The 19,737-nt window shown below is 40.4% G+C and overlaps 1 protein-coding gene across 2 annotated transcripts; it reads left to right on the plus strand.

The window, feature by feature from the left end:
- Positions 1–4,538: 4,538 nt before the first annotated feature.
- On the plus strand, positions 4,539–18,952 carry TTC14 (tetratricopeptide repeat domain 14). 2 transcript variants are annotated; one of them, XM_075202179.1, is made up of 12 exons: positions 4,539–4,758; positions 6,080–6,204; positions 7,468–7,667; positions 7,761–7,845; positions 9,337–9,466; positions 10,296–10,448; positions 11,911–11,982; positions 12,075–12,194; positions 14,887–15,009; positions 16,369–16,486; positions 17,281–17,390; positions 18,051–18,952. In XM_075202179.1, exons 1-12 carry the CDS (start codon positions 4,625–4,627, stop codon positions 18,865–18,867), a joined length of 2,187 nt encoding a protein of 728 aa, XP_075058280.1. In that variant the 5' UTR covers positions 4,539–4,624; the 3' UTR covers positions 18,868–18,952. The 2 variants fall into 2 exon arrangements, with proteins under 2 accessions (XP_075058280.1, XP_075058281.1); XM_075202180.1 differs by lacking the exon at positions 18,051–18,952 and having other exon boundaries at positions 17,298–17,390.
- Positions 18,953–19,737: the final 785 nt, after the last annotated feature.

The raw sequence follows: 19,737 nt of genomic DNA on the forward strand, positions 1-19,737 counted from the left end.
TGCTCTATCCGGAGCATATATTGATGACACCCCAGGTTAATACAGATGTACAAGTCATATTTCTTGGGAGTTATTGGCACTTGTGAGATGTCACCTGACATCAAAGAAGGTTATGAAATGGATCAAATCCTGGCCCTGGTCAGTCCAGTTGCCTTTAGACTTGAACTCCCAGACACTATGAAGATTCATCCAGTTTTTCATCTCTCTCTACTGAAACCATTGATTTTGAATTCATTTTCGGGTTGCATCTTGCCTCCTCCAGATCCTGTTCAAGTGCATGAACAGGAAGAGTTTCTTGTAGAAAAATTCTGAATTCACACATTTTTTTTAAATATAGAATTCAATATTTAATAAAGTGGCAGGCGTATCGGTCTAAAACACAGTTCATTAGAAGATCCATGCACCTTGATTTGTGTGTGAATTCCTTCAGAGATATCCAGTGAAACCCAGCAAAACACCATCCAAAGGAAGTTGCTGAGATAATGGAATACTGCTAGAAATCAGTGCTTTTTTTTGTCATACAACTCGCCGGAACTGAGTTCTGGCACCTTTTGTAGACGGATTTTTCAAGCTTTAAAAGTAACTTTTGAACATTTGATGTTTGGTCCACATGGACTTGAATCACCCTGTCAAGCGTAGCAGGACAGCGGCAAAGTCATTAAAACAGTGCATACAGACTGCTTGTGTGTTGAGTCCGATGCATGCGTACACCCCCAACATTACAGCAATCAGCATCACCCCCCACATTACAGCAACTGGCATCACCCCCCACATTACAGCAACCGGCATCACCCCCCACATTGCAGCATCTGGCATCACCCCCACATTACAGCATCCATAATCACCCCCACATTACAGCAACCTGCATCACCCCCACATTACAGCAACCGGCATCACCCCCCACATTACAGCAACCGGCATCACCACCCACATTACAGCAACCAGCATCACCCCCACATTACAGCAACCGTCATCACCCCCACATTACAGCAACCTGCATCACCCCCACATTACAGCAACCGGCATCACCCCCCACATTACAGCAACTGGCATCACCCCCCACATTACAGCAACCGGCATCACCCCCCACATTACAGCAACCGGCATCACCCCCCACATTACAGCAACCGGCATCACCCCCCACATTACAGCAACCGGCATCACCCCCACATTACAGCAACCGGCATCACCCCCACATTACAGCAACCGGCATCACCCCCCACATTACAGCAACCAGCATCACTCCCCACATTACAGCAACCAGCATCACTCCCCACATTACAGCAACCAGCATCAACCCCCACATTACAGCAACCAGCATCACCACCCACATTACAGCAACCAGCATCACCCCCACATTACAGCAACCAGCATCACCCCCCACATTACAGCAACCAGCATCACCCCCCACATTACAGCGTCCAGCGTCACCCCCCACATTACAGCAACCAGCATCACCACCCACATTACAGCAACCAGCATCATCCCCACTTTACAGCAACCAGCATCACCCCCACATTACAGCAACCAGCATCACCCCCACATTACAGCAACCGCCATCACCCCCACTTTACAGCAACCAGCATCACTCCCCACATTACAGCAACCAGCATCACCCCCCACATTACAGCAACCAGCATTACACCTCACATTACAGCAACCAGCATCACTCCCCACATTACAGCAACCAGCATCACTCCCCACATTACAGCAACCAGCATCACCCCCCACATTACAGCAACCGGCATCACCCCCACATTACAGCAACCGGCATCACCCCCACATTACAGCAACCGGCATCACCCCCCACATTACAGCAACCGGCATCACTCCCCACATTACAGCAACCAGCATCACTCCCCACATTACAGCAACCAGCATCAACCCCCACATTACAGCAACCGGCATCACCCCCCACATTACAGCAACCAGCATCACCCCCACATTACAGCAACCAGCATCACCCCCCACATTACAGTAACCAGCATCACCCCCACATTACAGCATCCATCATCACCCCCACATTACAGCAACCGGCATCACCCCCACTTTACAGCAACCAGCATCACTCCCCACATTACAGCAACCAGCATCACCCCCCACATTACAGCAACCAGCATTACACCTCACATTACAGCAACCAGCATCACTCCCCACATTACAGCAACCAGCATCACTCCCCACATTACAGCAACCAGCATCACCCCCCACATTACAGCAACCGGCATCACCCCCACATTACAGCAACCGGCATCACCCCCACATTACAGCAACCGGCATCACCCCCCACATTACAGCAACCGGCATCACTCCCCACATTACAGCAACCAGCATCACTCCCCACATTACAGCAACCAGCATCAACCCCCACATTACAGCAACCAGCATCACCACCCACATTACAGCAACCAGCATCATCCCCACTTTACAGCAACCAGCATCACCCCCACATTACAGCAACCAGCATCACCCCCACATTACAGCAACCGGCATCACCCCCACTTTACAGCAACCAGCATCACTCCCCACATTACAGCAACCAGCATCACCCCCCACATTACAGCAACCAGCATCACCCCCCACATTACAGTAACCAGCATCACCCCCACATTACAGTAACCAGCATTACCCCCACATTACATTAACCAGCATTACCCCCACATTACATTAACCAGCATTACCTCCAGATTACAGCAACCAACATTACCCCCACATTACATTAACCAGCATTACCTCCAGATTACAGCAACCAGCATTACCTCCCACATTACAGTAACCAGCATCACCCCCACATTACATTAACCAGCATTACCTCCCACATTACATTACATTAACCAGCATCACCACCACATTACAGCATCCCCCATATTACCCCAACCAAAATCACATTACAGTAACCAGCATTACTACCCACATTACAGTAACCAGCATTACCCCCACATTACATTAACCAGCATTACCTCCAGATTACAGCAACCAGCATTACCTCCCTCATTCCAGCAACCAGCATTACCTCCCACATTACAGCAACCAGCATTACTACCCACATTACAATAACCAGTATTACTACCCACATTACAGTAACCAATATTACCTCCCACATCATCATCACTATTTATTTATATTGTGCCACTGATTCCGCAGCGCTGTACAGAGAACTCATTCACATCAGTCCCTGCCCCGAGAGAGAGAGAGAGAGATAGAGAGATAGAGTAGGGTCAATTTTGATAGCAGTCAATTAATCTACTAGTATATTTTTGGAGTGTGGGAGGAAACCCACACAAACAAGGGGAGAACATACAAACTCCACACAGATAAGGCCATGGTTGGGAATTGAACTCATGACCCCAGCGCTGTGAGGCAGAAGTGCTAACCACTTAGCCACTGTGCCACATTACAGTAACCAGTATTACCTCCCACATTACAGCAACCGGCCACTGATAGGCTATGTCCGGCCCCATTATCTTTCAGGTATTGTTAGGATGTAAGGCTAGTCAAGAGCGGCCCATCTAGCCAAGAGCCCTTCAGGTTTTTGCAGAAGTTCCAGTCCGCCCCTTGACATAAGTGGGGAACACCAAGTCAGAACATATGAGAGATGAGAAGGATAATAAGAGAGGGATTAAAGGAGTAATAAAAAAAAAATACATGCACTCGTACCTCCCCTCCTCCTATTCTTTTATCGATACCCTCCCCACCTTGTTCAAATTCAAATGAAAATAAATGTAAAGAAACTAAAATAAAGTAGTAATAAATGGTACAACAGAGTGGATAATAGAGTTAGAGAACATAGGTGAGGAAGTATAGGGAAAGTCAGGGGAGAGACCGAGCAGCATAAGAGTTCCTACAAGTTTGTATGTGTACATGAATATTTATTATATAGCTAGTGATATTAAATGGTCTATCAGTCAACCCTACCAGAAATTATTTTTTTATTTCAAAGTCTTGCTGAGTTTAATGTAAGAAAAATTAAAATACAGTACAAGGCTTGTATTACCAATAAATACATTTGTGTATATGTAAATTTATATATTTATTTAAATAATTTATTAAAAGTGCAAAATGTATTTGTTAAAATGTAATAGATATTTTTGATAGTTGAAGAATTTATGCTCAATTCCAGCCTCTGGTGATATGCCACCCATACCTGAACTATAGGTTCCGCCTAGAGGTGCTGAACACATCCCTGGTTGGCACTAGATATGCTAATGAGTGTAACTAGATACACCCCTTTGCCAGAGCCCCCTTCAATGGTACACTTGAGGAATCTCCCTGAAATGATTTTTCAAAAGTTGGCAAGTATGGTATAAGATTGATAACAAACAGTGTCCTGTATTTAAAAACATACAGTATGTGTTGTCATAATCTATTTAAAGCACTACATCCGACCATGCACTGCCTGCATCTTCCTTTGATTAAAGTGCTTTCAGCATGAACTCAAGTCTCCCTCCCCATTGTGTTGCCACTCAGCACAGAGCAGTCACATGGTACAGTGACTTTCGGTCTAGGTCACATGATGACGATCACATGGTGCACATCGTCCAATGGTACGCGACCATCTTTTCTGTCATGGCGGACGCCTTGTGATTAGGTGTCGTGTGTACGGGGTATAACTGGCCGTGGTGTCATGGATAAAGACCTGGTCCGGCAGTGTCTCAATTACCACGGCCCTACCCTGCTGTCCTTATTAAAGTGCGAACAGCATGAACACGCCGGCTTCAAGCAGCTGCTGGGAGACCTGTCCAAGTGGCCGCAGTACAGGTGATCTACTGGTCAGCGGTGTCCGGGACCGCTGGGGTGGGGGTTCGGGGATGTTCGCAATATGATGGTTACCGTACCTCGCAGTACGAGGTAGTGCAGGCGGCAGCTCACTGTTACCTCAGCCGCAAACTTTTGTTTGGACGAAGTGTACAGTATAAACCACACAGACACCAGGATCTGCAACGTGTACAGGGATCCCCTTCTGTAAATAGCCTGACACCAGTTCGACACTAGCCAAACTCCTTTCTTTAAAAAGCAAACAAACAAAAAAACCCACTAATGACATAAAACATTATAAAAGCACATGATACAAGCTGATCCATAAATTATTACCTTTCCAGAAGGACATGCAGCCTATACTTATTATTGTACAGTTTGTATGGGGGCAAAACAAAGAACAATAACTGTTAGACTAAAGGTGGAGGCAAATCTACATCCTTTTTTATGGGGGTAATTCTGAAAACAGTCAGTATGAAACACCTATTTTTTAAAACTTAACTAATAGTGTCCATACAGAATGTGATTTTGGTGGACAACGTAGTAGTTTTGGACCTAATAGGCCCCAAATTGCTGCACACATGGCCCCATAATGACTGCTGATCCCCTTGATTCAGATGTCTAGAAAGTGGACTGTTCAGGGCATATTCAATTGTTGGCGGAAATGCTAAAAATCTCACGCTCCGCGCACTTTTACTGTTATGTAAAAACCGTTATTACAGTAGTTTTCTCGCTGGATTTCAGCTTGCAGCTCCCTGAGCCACGAGCTGAAATCCAGCTTACTATTACAGTAATAACGGTAATAGTTTTAACGCCGTGGGGATATTCAACAATTGAATATGCCCCTTAGTATTTCACACATAAGCAATAGCTCCAATATTAACTGATAATTATTTTGATCCTTGCAAGATCACACATGCTTATACAGACAGATTAGTAATTGGATTAAGAAATAGGGAGTTGGTGTCCAAACCCCATAGGATATATAGTAATTAATTAAATTATGATTATAACTGTGATGAGAGGAATTTATTTTCATAGAACAAAATTGTGATATTTGTGCTGCACACATCAATAATGTTCTAATTGTCATGGCAGTTAGAGGCTGTCATAAAAGTGATGCTTCAAGTCCCTAAAGGTAATTGTTGCACGATGAGGTATATTTGTGTGTAGGCACCTCATTTAAGATGTCGTGTAGTTTTCTATGTCTTTATTTTGAGACAATTTATAGACATTTGTCATGATGTTACACAATCTACAAATTTGCATTTGTGTGTGTGCTGCTAATTATCACTTTACTGTTTTGATTCATCTTTTTAATCAGGAAGGAACGAAATCTTGATAACATCGAAATTCAACAGTTTATTGCAAGGAAAGCAGATCTGCTGTTTGCAGCTTCATGGAAATCAAATGTAGAAAAAAATACAGAATCACATGAAAAGGCAGAAGGTATTCTCAAATCTCTTTGTGTCTTTATGTGTATGTTTGAAAAATAGAGTATAATTAAAGTATCGGACTAAACAAACTGCTTGTTTGTATATTGACTTTTTTATGTTGTATTTTCTAGGGGGTGTGGGGATTGGAGGGGTTGTGACACTTAGGCCAGCTTTTTATTATTATTATTATTATTCATTTTTATTTATAAGGCGCCACAAGGTGTCCGTAGCGCCGTACAGGGACAAACAAATTACAATACAATGGGAGACAGCACAGTACAGTAAACAGTAAGCACAGTAACTCAATAAGCTCAATGCACAGCTAGAGAGGGCGGGGAAGGGGGAGGGAGGATCCGCAAACCACGGAGCCCAAGAAGGAGGGCGCAGAAGACAGGGAGACCCCCAGGGGGGAGGAGGGAGCGAGAGTGGACGTGGGGTGGAGGACCCTCGAGGAGGAGGGCTGAGTAGCTGGAGAGCAGAGTTAGAAGTGGTGGAAACAGGAGGAGAGATGGCCCTGCTCAGAGCAGCGTACAATCTAAGGAGAGGGGTGGACAGACAGAGAGACGCAGGGGAGAGAGGGAGAGTAGGGGGACGGAGGCAGAAGATAAGGTAGGAAGTTAAGTGAGAGACAGGCTTTAAGAAAAAGGTGAGTTTTTAGGGCCCGTTTGAAACTGGACATATTAGGGGAAGTTCTGATGGAGGGAGGGAGCTTGTTCCAGTGGAGGGGGGCAGCGCGGGCGAATTCTTGGATACGCGCTTGCCTTGCTTGTATTCCTCGCTATAAATGTTAGATATTGTACATTTCTGGATTATTAATATAAACTTTGGAGCATCCCAAAATTTTATGTTTTGGGGACTCTGTTAGCTCAGACAGTGAAATTCAAATTAAATCATAACAAATATCTCACATCTGCCTGGCCATACAGTAATTACATTTTTCCACCTAAATGGTTTTTGTGATGACACAGGCTTTTTTTCCACAAGTTTGATTCTCATGGCTTCATCTTCAAACATTGTGACTTTAGGATTGCCAGGGGAAACTCTTTTTAAGATATCAAGGGACTAGTGAAAACATTACAAACTCCACCAGTATGTCATTCTCCCGAGGTCACTGTGTTTCAGTTCCCAGCACGCATAGCATTTTTGCGCTGGAAGTTTAAACTGAATGATGTTGCAGGAGTGACACATTACTTGGTGCTTCAAACTGTTTGCTGGATGTCCGATTTCATCTTTTAAATGTGAATGTACATATACCAATTTTGTGATTTCACACTAGGTTGCTATGCGGTCATGCCCCCGTTGGAGCAGTTCATGGAGGTCCCTAATGGACAGAAGAGGGAACTGTTTTTTCGAGATGTTGAACGTGGTGATGTTGTAATTGGAAAAATCACTTCCATTCGTGACTTTGGATTTTTCATGGCTCTAATCTCAGTGGGCAGTGGTATTTTAAGAGATGTTGCACCATTAGAAATAAGTGTAAGCATTTAAACTACTGTTTCACTTACTAGGGGAAGCTGTTTTCTCATGAATACTTTTAAGGTGTTAAACGTATTGTATTTTTTCCATTAGGCATTGTGTCCTTTAAGAGATATGCCTTCACAAAGTAGTCATGGTGATCCATTATCGTATTATCAAATTGGAGATCTTATTCAAGGTAATGCTAGTTTTGTATATACTACGTTTCAAAGTATAGTGCTAAGGAACATATCTGTGCTTTATCTGGAAACTGAAAGCTGATTTCAAGATTTTTGGGGTCTCCATTAAATTTAAGATTCACATAATCTAGTTGCAAATAGTGATCAGCATTTATTTCCTGTATATTTGACAAGTTTTGGTCAAGATTCTTGTTCTGATACACCACTCTCACTGTTAAGGTTAGTTGGCATGACATATACATCATCACATGCTCCTCAAACTTTCCACATGCCACTCAGATATCCCATATGCCCTCAGAACCCCATTGCCAGAAAGTTCCCCCTTTGCCACTAGGACCCACACTTGCTCCAAAATTCACCCATACACCTTCAGACTTCCAAGAGGTCACATGATGCAGATGCTGGCTGCTCTATTAACGATCAGGCTTATTCTTTGCGTTCTCCCAGCTACAGGACCACTGTAACAGATTGCAATCTGTCAATTTTTATAAAGTGGTGGGAGGCTGAAATTTGGAATTGCACTTCTTTGAGCTAGGACACCCACTACCCCCTTCCCAACTATAGATCTGTCAGCAGATTTTAAATTTGCCCCCCAGCCTTGCAATGCAACATCATTTTGCCATGAAAAATTGTTCCTTTTTTGCTTTGCTCGTGTGGGTTTTCTCCGGGTGCTCCGGTGTCTTCCCACCCTCCAAAAACATACTGTTAGGTTAATTGGCTGCTATCAAACTGACCCTAGTCTCTTTCCCTCTGTCTGTGTGTGTGTGTGTGTTAGGGACTGTAAGCTTCAATGGAGCAGGGACTGATGTGAGTGTGTTCTCTGTACACCGCTGCGGAATTAGTGATGCTATATAAATAGCTGATGATTATGTTAAATGTAAACCTAACTGTCTATACTGTGGATCAAGGGTTGGGTATGTTTGTATGGTATACTATTTAAAAAACATGCTATGCAAATCTCGGTATGACTGGGTAGTGTTAATTGTCCTCTTTAGTGCTGTTTGTAGGATATTAATATTGCAGTTGTCACTGGCATTTGTGATCTGTGAAGAAGTTTAAAGTGCTGAACCAGTATCCCAGCCTTTCTCTCACTTCCTAGCAATGACCCCCTGGAGGCACTTTATTTAAGCAGTTCCCATACTTGTCAATATGTGAAAAAGGATTGGTAAAAGAAATTATATTAATTAGATCTGTTTACTTGTATCTATTTTATAGTTCTATTTTAATTTATAGCACGAAAATACAAATAAGTTGACATATTATAAATATATTTATATATTACACTGTAGTCGAAGTGCAAATTTAGAAGTGGCAGTATGGAAGATGTAAGTGAATGGAATTTGATAGTTCTACAATCCAATCAGTAGGAGAAGTGGCAGTGGGACATACTATCGTATCCCAGCCCACTTCGACCACTGTAAAATATATATTTATGGGGCATTAATGGTAAATTTTCTTTGGTGATTAATTTACAATTCTTGAAATTCTAGCTGCCATAAAGGACATTGACCGTTATCATGAAAAGATCACTCTGTCTTTGCATAAATCTTCACTTCCAACACACTTGTCTTATGTTAAGCTGGGAGTTATAACCTCTGAAGATATGCCTGAATACTACAAGTAAGAGCATCATGATGTACTTTTGATATGTATTTTGCTTCTGTATGAATTCTGACAATGGAAATTTCATACATGGCTTCACTAATTGTAACAAATATTTAATAATTTATAGATCTGCTTTGTCATTCATCCATTAAGTTTAGATATAGTAACCAATCAATCTTGATTCAAGCCTTTTAATCACTGATGCTCAGCATATGGAATTATGCAATTTCTTCGCAGACACTTATTAATTCTGAGGTCAGAGCGTGAACAGAGACTGTCCATAGATCATTCTCTGCGGAGTCCTACAACAGTAAATTATATTAATCATGGGTTATTTGTACTCTCAAATAAGACTATGTATGTAAATGCAACATTACTGAAATGTAATGGGGCCTTCTGTAATTTCTATTGTTAAAAGATATATATGTATAGTTAATCTGTCTTTGTTTTTGGATTATAGAACATCCATTACAGCTTGTTGATGCTATTGTTTTTGTGTTGCACATGTGATGTCACGGTGTGCTGAGAGCATATCTTCAGCCTACAAAGTGTTTCATAATATAGTGATCATTGATTTTTTTGATCATTGTGCCTTCCTGTTCACTTCATAAAACTTTTTAGAGTACATGAAGTAAAACCTGTGTTTTGGGCTGTAAATCAAGTTACGATGTAAATGGGAATATGGCTCAATGAGCCCTTTGTGAAACATTTGTAGGGTCATGGTCAGCAAAGTGACCACAGTGTATGTACAACCCATAAATAAATGTTTGCAAGTCCTCAAAATAATTTGTAGCTAATTGTGATGAATATATATTTATTACTGGTTAAATTTATTTTCTCCAAGGCAGAGTGCTGCTCTCTCAAGCAACAGTGACACTTACGAAAAGGTCTTGCGGAAATCCTTGGCATTCTCCAACCCATCTACTGTTGAATTTCTCTTGAATACACTTGGATTTGATGAATCTAAACCACCATCATTAATCCGAGGCCTTCAAAGGTAATATTGCATAACAGGTTCTCAATCTGTGGTACAAGGAATACTTTGGTCTGGTAAAGATAACACAAAATATCATTTTATTAGTAAATCATTTATATACAATGCTAATCAGTGTTATTTAAAAAAAATTCAAGTGCATAAGAAGTTGCTTAGTATAAACATACTCTACATTAGGGTGGTACTATGTTTAAATGTACACAGCTTAGGGGATACTTTGTAAACTTTTACCATCACACGGGGGAGAAAGATAAAGCAACCGTGATATAACATTGGCAAATCATGAGTTGCATATGTATACTGAAGTATAGACAACTACAACACATATTTAATTATAGGAAATACATAAATTGTTCTTTGATGCAATGTATCTGATTAGTAGAGAACTTGGTGAAGTGAATAACACTGACCTTGTTAATTCAGGTGCCACATTCACTGCACATCTCTTGTCCTAACAGAATGAAACTTTAACATGGGTTCAGTGTGCCAGACTGACCACTTTGTTCTCCCAGTTGTGATCCACCCAAGTTTCAGAGGTTCCAATAAATTAGGTTTAGTGGGACCTCACAGAAGTGCTAGTGATCTAAAGAGGAAAGCCTCTAATGTCAATGCACTGTTGTTGCTCATGGCACCGTTTTACTTGTTGTAAAGTATTCCCAGTCACTGAAGAATTCTTGGTGGAATCATTCGGTAATTCTTACATAAATTGATCCACTGATCACTTCACCCCCTATGACAGTACATCAGCTGTCTGTGTGATTTGTCTTTATCCATGCTGATAATAACATTAAAGAGCTGCTGAGCCTAAAATACAAGTTGCTTTCATAGGAAACAAGCAAATTTGTTAAATATTTCATTTGTCAGGAGTTTTAAGTGCTCGTTGTTTACATTAAGGTAAGGTTGTCAGTCATTTTCGGCTTAGAATTTTTCCCAAAATTATCTTTAAATAGGTCTACTGACAAGGAGTTTAGTGTACAATAGGAAAAAAAAAACCACTAATCAAACCCCTTGTTAAAATATATTTAAATTTGATAAATGCTTAAATGTTTACATATATATGTGAATATTGTGTTGCACCTTTATATGAAACTTGGATTTTCAGTTTAGTGTTCTTTTTTTTTTCCTCCATAATTTGTTTTAAATCAGAACTGGAAAACAATAAATCAATCTAAAGGTTCAAGAAAAATGCCTGCTGTTTTGTAAAGGTACTTTAAAGGTTAAGCAATAGTGCAAAAGACGTCTTAAGAGTAGGAGCCTTTAAAGGGCAAAAGACGTGTATTATGCATAAGTGGTAAATGAAGATCAACTGTATTGGATGTAAACAGTGACATCATTCAGTCACTGTTGCCAAAATGTTATAGCAACTGTAGTAGTAATGTATCAACTCATATTTTCCAATTGATGAAACCAATTTAGGTTACATGTAACTGTACAATTACATTGAAAAATATTTTTCTTTTCACAGGGAGAATTTTTCTGATCAAGACTATGCTCCCATTTTACGAAGGAAGCAGTCCTCATCATGGGCATTGAAGTGGTAAGTGTCTTGTTTTGGTTTGTGTGAAAAGACATATCTGCTAAATATGGCAAGTGCTTTAACATACTCCCTTTTGTATTTTGCTCTCACAGTGTGAAAACAGGTGTTGATTACTTTAAGCTGGGTCGTCACGTAGATGCGATGAATGAATACAACAAAGCTTTGGAAATAGATCACAAAAATGTTGAAGCTTTGGTAGCACGAGGTGCCCTGTGAGTATTTGGTAACTTAAAATCATTTGAAACTAATAGAATACTGCCGAATGTGTCTTGTCGCTCTCATTTACGTAAAATAGCAAAAAAGATAAAGGAGAGATAAAAATGTTAATAGACAAAAAAGTGATTTCTGTAGTTGGTATTGTTCTAGTGAATGAGCATATGTAAATCTATGATGGCAGATCAACCTTAAATAATAATTCCACCCAAAACTGGAAAATTTGTTTCAGGTGAAATTATACTTAAAGCACTTTGGAAGTGCAAATTATGCTGCCTGTACCTCCCCACAGACTTGAACTCTCTTTATCAAACCTGATAAAAAGAGCAGGAAAAAAAGGCAGGTATTTGGTTCACTTTCCCATATTGTATACTCTGTATGAACAGCCGTAAATAAACTCTGCAGAAATTGTTCATAAATATAGCACACAATGCCCAATGCAAATCCACCGCAGCTAGAAATAACTTCCTGCAGCTACGGAGACGGAGAGTGGTGTCTAGTTTAGACTGATCTTCAGAACACAGCTGAAATCGGGCAGGAGGTGCTTTATATGCTGCCTGGTGTCTATCCCTCCCTCTAGGGCCCAGCATGTCAGCAGAGGACAGCCCCCTTGTGACGCGACTGCCGAGTGTATGTCAGCGTTTGTCGAGTCTGGCCACATCTGATCCGGCATCCTACTGTAGCCCTGGCTCTGCAGCGGCCTTGCCTAGCAGGCTTCAAGCCCCACTGAAAGCTGGCTGCATCTTTAACACCCCGGTCTTTCGGGAAGGAGTGTCCTCTTCTGGGCCTTCTTCAGTTGGTCTGGATGTAGTCAGAGCTTTGAAGGTCTATGTGGAAAGGACTTCTGCTTGTCGGAGAACTGATTCTCTTTTTGTGCTTTACGATTCCTCTAAGAGAGGATGGCCAGCCACCAAGCAAACTATTGCTCGTTTGATTAGGTCTGTGATTAGGCATGCCTATATGAGTATGAATCGGCCTGTGCCTCGGATTCTCACGGCGCACTCTACCTGTGCGGTGGGGGCATCCTGGGATGCTCGTCATGGGACTTCTGCAGATCAGCTGTGTAGGGCGGCTACCTGGTCCTCTGTCCATAACTTTACACGTTTTTACCAGTTGAACATTTTTGTATCTTCGGACGAAATATTTTACGGGTAGACCAGACCAGATCATTGTCACCCTAAGGGGACTACTTTGGAAGGTCCCCATGGTAGCAGTGTCCCCCAGAGTGTATGATGGAGAAAAGAGGATTTTTGTATTTACGTTAAATCTCTTTCTTTGAGTCCATCTGGGGGACACTGCGTTCCCTCCCTTTTGCTGTTCTTTTGATTTGATTAGATTTGTGCCCTTTTTTTCTTGGGACTTTATGTATTACTGAGGTCTACAGGGGTTGCAGAGGGGAGGAGTCATCAGCAAGTTTAGTTATTATCTATTTAAGTGTCATTTACAACCGCCCTCAGACAGCCCCATGGTAGCAGTGTCCTCCAGATGGACTCTTAGAAAGAGATTTAACGTAAGTACACAAATCCTCTTATTGTCTTGGTGTTATAGTGTCCATGAGTAAGGGGGATTCTTTTAATTTTGAAAATTCACCTTTTCAAATTTTATATTCCTAGTCTAGTGCATTATACAAAGATCTCTAGTGCAAGTACGAAAAATAACCCCACACACTTATCCTGAAACTCATAGATTTACAACATGTAAACTACCGGTTATAATTGTTTTTTAGATGCAAACAAACGTATATAAATATAAAACAAAGAAAATTGCACAGAAATACACACTTGTTCACTGCTCAACACTCAAATGAGACAGGCAGACCTGGTGCACGGTTGCGCTTTGTGTTTTGCCTACTGCTTTGTGTGTAGACATAATTGCATTCTGTTCAAATCCCTATAAATTTAGTAAAAATCCTCTTTATAAATTGTTTGATTTATGTGAGTGATACATGTGAATGGAACAGAACACACACACTTAAGTGTAAAGCATACCAGTGCACCCTCCACTGCTTCATCTTACCGACATCCTCGGATTTGAACAGAGTAGAGCAAAAGTCAGTCTATTCATGCTAATCATCTCTAATCTGATGGCGTTTGAATTGTGACGTTGCAGAAGAGTGCGGCAATGCTCACAGAAGATGGAAAGGAACTGCAGGAAAGTGTGTGTGTATGTATATGTGTGTGTGTGTATGTATGTATATATATATATATATACATATACACTGTTACAGATATGGTAGATATATAGAAACCGCTTACAGGGAGTATATGGTATTTTGTCTTTTTAACCCCTAGGAAGAAGAAACTCCACAAAACCTGGAGCTAGCCTTTTAATATATGCTTTTTTTTCTACCAACAGTGCAAATAAGTGAATAATAATTTGCAAATCATCTTATCAATTGAGTGAGAGATATTGTCTGTAAAATACTGTGAATTTCCATTTAACATTCTCCAGGAGACTAAAGTATGAGATTGAACTATCATGTTTTCCCTGTTCTAAACACTAATAGGTTCAGTGTACACTGTATACAATAGCTGATAAAGCTCATGGTAGATACAGATTACAAAAGGTTGTAATTGTGATGGCATGGCATTCCGAAATATGTTTATTAATGTCAATCTATGTAAAGTTGTTATGGGTTTGTTCATAAATGATATATTCAAAGTTTAATCACTTATTTCTGTTTTTTTATAGATATGCAACAAAAGGAAGCTTGAATAAAGCAATAAATGATTTTGAAGTTGCATTAGAAAATTGCCCAACACATAAGAATGCAAGAAAATACCTGTGTCAGACACTTGTAGAGAGAGGAGGACAGTAAGTATACACATTTAAATATTTGGAATTAAGTTTTTCTTCCAATATTGCTTTCATATGACTCCCCTTATCACCAATTAAAGTTCTAAATCTTTAAAGGACTTGATTCAACTATGTTCTAACCCACTTCTGCTCTCCCCTGCCCATTGCCAGGTAACAGTGGGACAGGGTTTTACTGTGGAACCTTTACCCCTTGCAGTATAATCACTAATGGAACCACTGAATTTTCTGAGCCCTCAAGGCTCTGGAGAATTGTAGCGGAAAGCGCAATATATGCTTGGGTTGAGTGCCACAGTATTATATTATATGTATGTATTTTAAATTGTCTGGCTTCCTATTGTGATGATCAAAATGCAGTTTTCTCCCACATCCATTTGGGGGTATAGTGTAGTGTTGGCTCTACCGACCTCCCCACCCTCTACTGTACCCCCCTACCTGTTAGTTTAGTGCCACAGCATGTAGGGTACTGTGGGACTGCTAGGCAGCCAATTTTAAGGTGTTCGATTAATTTATTTTGTTTGGAGGCTTTTGCCTCTGTTCTTGTTTTAGCCGCGCCTGCGCCTCAGGCTGATTGCCGGCACCTGTATTGATTCTGCAGCGCTCGGCACGCACGGCTTATGGTGGGGCTGGGCAGCCAGTTCCAGACAATTTTAGGGTTTACTCCACAAGGTTGAGCTGCTACTTGGTTCTTCGCTCACACGTTATACAGGTTTAATGTTTTTGCATCGGGATGCAAGTTTTGGGAGAAAGGTGCTTTGCGCCTTTTCTTCTGAGTGTACCCAGCCGTGATGGCAGCTTTGGGATGTCCCTAGTGTCTCTTAATTTGATGTTGGAGAAAATAGGATTTTTATACTTGTGTAAAATCCATTAATCCAATGGATGACACCAGCCGCCTGCCTACCCTTGACGCTCTAATTTCTCCTTTTGTGTGACATGTTTTTTTGTTCAAGAGAATGTTATTCTTTCTCTCTCTGTTTTTTCTCTCTCTATTATCTCCTTTTCTGTGGGGTTTGGGTAAACATAAGCTGAAGCCTAAACAGGAAGGGGGAAGAGGTATAAAGACGGAAGAGCTATGGCTAACATAACAACTTTCTTAAAATGCCCAATGCCCTATTCCACTACACTATACCCCCAATACCTCCGGTGTCCCCCAATGGACTAGGAGAAACTGATTATATGCAAGTATAAAAATCCTATTCTGTAATCTGGCAGTGACTGTCAATGTTTTTTTGAAAGCACATTTTACTGACATTTGAAGCAAATATTCAAGGATAAGGAAAGGGAGGGAATGTGGTAAAATAACGGATTGTGTTTTGAGCATCCGTTTTATAAAAACATGTGGGTATGTTCTAATTTTAGGCTTGAAGAAGAGGATAAGCTACTGAATGCCGAGAGTTATTACAATAAAGCGTTGGCTATAGACAAATTATTTACAGAAGCGGAGGAAGCATTGAACAAAGTGCGACAGTGTATACAGGTGATCCTTTATTTTCTCTCAATCTGCAATACACAAGGCAAATATAAAGCAATATTTGTACAATTTGTATTCTGTTTTATTTTTTTATGGCTAGGTTACTTTAAATAAGAATCAGTTACTGAAAGAGAAACAGGCTTGGGTAACCTACAGCTCTCTATCTTTAGTTGAGTTACAAGTTGCAGCATGCTAGCCCCCAGGTCTTCTAAATCAGATCTTCCTTAACATCATAGTTGTATAATACATGAATATATTGTTTCCTGTAATACTGATGATGTGTCTTTTTATGTATGTGTCTCCTCCTGCTTTGAACTGCTGGTGCTGTTGCTGTGAACATCCATTATTGATCTCCCATATTGAAAATGGACTTTGATTCCTAAACTTCCACCTGTAATGGATCTGGGTCGATATAAACTGGTTTGTATGAAATATTTTGTCAATATATTCCCATTTCTGTTGTCCGCCATTTCACTTTGGGTCTTGCGGGTGCACTGCTTTTGCCTTGATCTCCCTCTAATTCTTTGTGCGTTCACGCACATTTGTATCGTGCTGTTATGGAAATGGATACATAATGGGTTGGCTTCCTAAATGTTAACTGGCAATTTATTTACTACTTGTTTCTCCCCTTTCCCTTATATTTATACTTTTTTTTTTTACATATATTGCTTCTTCTAAATCTATGCTTTAAAAATGGCATCTTTTGTATCCTGTTGTGCGGGTGGTGGGACTGCTGAATATTGCCTCTAAAACTTTTATGTAATAACAATATTTTTTTTGATGACTGGGTTTAAAAAAAGAAATCTATGGAAAAAAGAGAGAAACATGATGAAAAGGAAGAAAAAGCCAAAGAAAAGAAAATAGAAACTAGTGCAGAGAAACTGCGTAAACTCCTAAAAGAAGAAAAGAGGTACAAATATTTTATCCTGTTTGCTGGGACCTGAGCAGCCACCTAAAAGGGAATGCCTTTAAATTCCCCATTCACTTCTGCGTGCAGCATTCTAATGGGGGTCCATCCTGTGAGACTCTCACGGTTCCTTAAATGCAACAGGGAGTGTAAATCCACAGAGAAAAATTCAAACTGACAGAGGAAATGTAATTAAGGAGAGACCCGATTGGACAGACACCTACCTATCCAATCGTGTCCTGCCTTTACAACACTGTTCCAAGTCCGTTTGAATTGTTCCCTCTTCTTCAGCCATCTGAAGGATTGGAAAATACAGCTAGTACTGGTGGTAGTATGAATGTGACAATGGAAGCTCCAGGGAAGTGGCTTTATAAAAACACTTCACGATATGCACCTTAGGGGGAACGTTTTGCTTTAATCAATAAATGTGTCAGAAATTGGGCATTGCTGCATACCAGCTGCATCTCATAGCTGCCATCTAAACAATACAAAAGGAAATATAATCCAGAGAGTTGTCGCGTTTTGTTTCAGTGCAGTCAGATATGTGTAATTGGTACTGTCTGAATGTATGTATATTACTTGACATAAAAGGATTGCTTTACATTGACAGGCCAATTTTGGTCACTAAGTTGCTTTTGTTAATTACTTTGTTGATGATGCTAGAAAGAAGAAACGCAAACAAAGATCTTCATCTTCCTCATCGAGTAGTTCTTCCTCTGACTCATCTGACTCTGAATCCTCTTCATCTTCTGCCAGTCATAAAAAACACAAAAAACAAAAGAGGCGTAGAAAGCATTCAGTGTCATCCAGCCACTCTAAGAAGCATTCTTCTAGTATGCATTCTCATAATGAAGACGAACAGTGTACCCCTCCTGCAGACACCACAGCCTCCTTTATGAAATTAGACACTCGCAGAACATCTGATGTCCGGGATAGACCAGGTTATCACCAGAGATCTGTAGAAGAGAACGAAAGGCATCGTTCCCTATCTTCCTCATCATTGGAATTCATGGATCCTTTGGGAGGTAGGTCTGAAGATTCAAGAGATTCTTACAGCAGTGCAAAGACTCAGGCAAGCAGTGGCATATCATACAGTGCTCTGACCAGTAAGTACAGATCTAGCAGAAGGGATTCTACAGACTCCTACCAGAGAAGATCAGAGGATAAACTGAAAGATAATTATGCTAATCGACATGACAAACAGAAATCATTCAGCCGAAAGTCTGAGTCTTATCAGAGTAAGGATCGTATTTCTGATTATGGAACTACTGAAAGAAAGTCTAGTGGGAGTAATAGTAGAACACATGAACAGACTCTCCAAAGTAGTACAAGTAAATCTCACAGGGATGGCAAAGAGACAGACACAGCACAGAATGGTAATGCAACAGCCAATAAGGCTTTGCCGGGGAATTTACTAAACCTTCTCAATCAGATTGCTGAATTTGAGAAGGAGAAATGTGTCCAGCAAAATTGTAAATAAAATAAAAAATGTGTCTGGCTCCTTAAAATGGTTCTTTATTCTAAAATAAAATATATATTTTGTGTGTTTACAAAATACATTTGAAGTCCTCCTTGAACTACTTATTTTGTCTAACTTTGCTTTTTCTTTCTGGAAGTCCAAAAACGTATTGTGCTGCAAAGGCATTCACAGTGCTTTGACTTGTAAATTAATTGTTTTGTTATATTACTCTATGCACAGTAATATTTAAAGTGCATCTCTGCACATAATGGAGGCGGCCATTTTGTAAGCTGGGCCAACATTCATGAGAATGCAGCCTTTTACGGGGAATCGGTGAATGTACCTTGGTGTAGTAATTGGTTCCAAGGGAGTTGTTAGATTGCATTGTCACAAATATTGGATCAGTCCATAAAATATCTACTTCCATTGAGTGTAGGCGACAGGTGCACCTTAATACATTACATAATATGATGAATTGATGTGGCTTTTCAATTCCATTTGCTTTGATACAATTATATTGCATTCTTGGACAAAACTGTACATGTAAAGTCATTAACTTTGCAGGTTTGCATGAAAATGTATGTTGACACATTTTTGTAAACATGCAGCACAAAATCTGCTTCTACATTGGGTATCATTTAACAAAAATAGATAAACAATATTGGTAAAATTAAACTCCTTATAAACGACTGTTGGTTTTATTTTATTTCTTAATAAAAAATATTGTGTTTACTAAATATATTTATATACATTTTTTGCAGCCTTTCCATGGTATTCTTTTATGGCATTTTAATATCAACTTCACCATCCGTCGCGCTTTCACTGAAAACACTGATTCAATAGTGTCCACTAAAGAAGGACATAGATTCGGGCAGATTAGTGAAGAGATAT

Source organism: Mixophyes fleayi, chromosome 3, assembly GCF_038048845.1.
Source record: "Mixophyes fleayi isolate aMixFle1 chromosome 3, aMixFle1.hap1, whole genome shotgun sequence".
NCBI lineage: Eukaryota > Metazoa > Chordata > Amphibia > Anura > Limnodynastidae > Mixophyes > Mixophyes fleayi.

Excerpts from the sequence above, each read along its gene's own strand:
- TTC14 (XM_075202179.1), top strand. The coding sequence starts at position 4,625 with ATGGATAAAGACCTGGTCCGGCAGTGTCTCAATTACCACGGCCCTACC. Across the intron at positions 7,668-7,760 it reads TTGCACCATTAGAAATAAGT|GCATTGTGTCCTTTAAGAGA; the intron begins GTAAGCATTTAA and ends TTTTTCCATTAG. Across the intron at positions 16,487-17,280 it reads AAGTGCGACAGTGTATACAG|AAATCTATGGAAAAAAGAGA; the intron begins GTGATCCTTTAT and ends GTTTAAAAAAAG.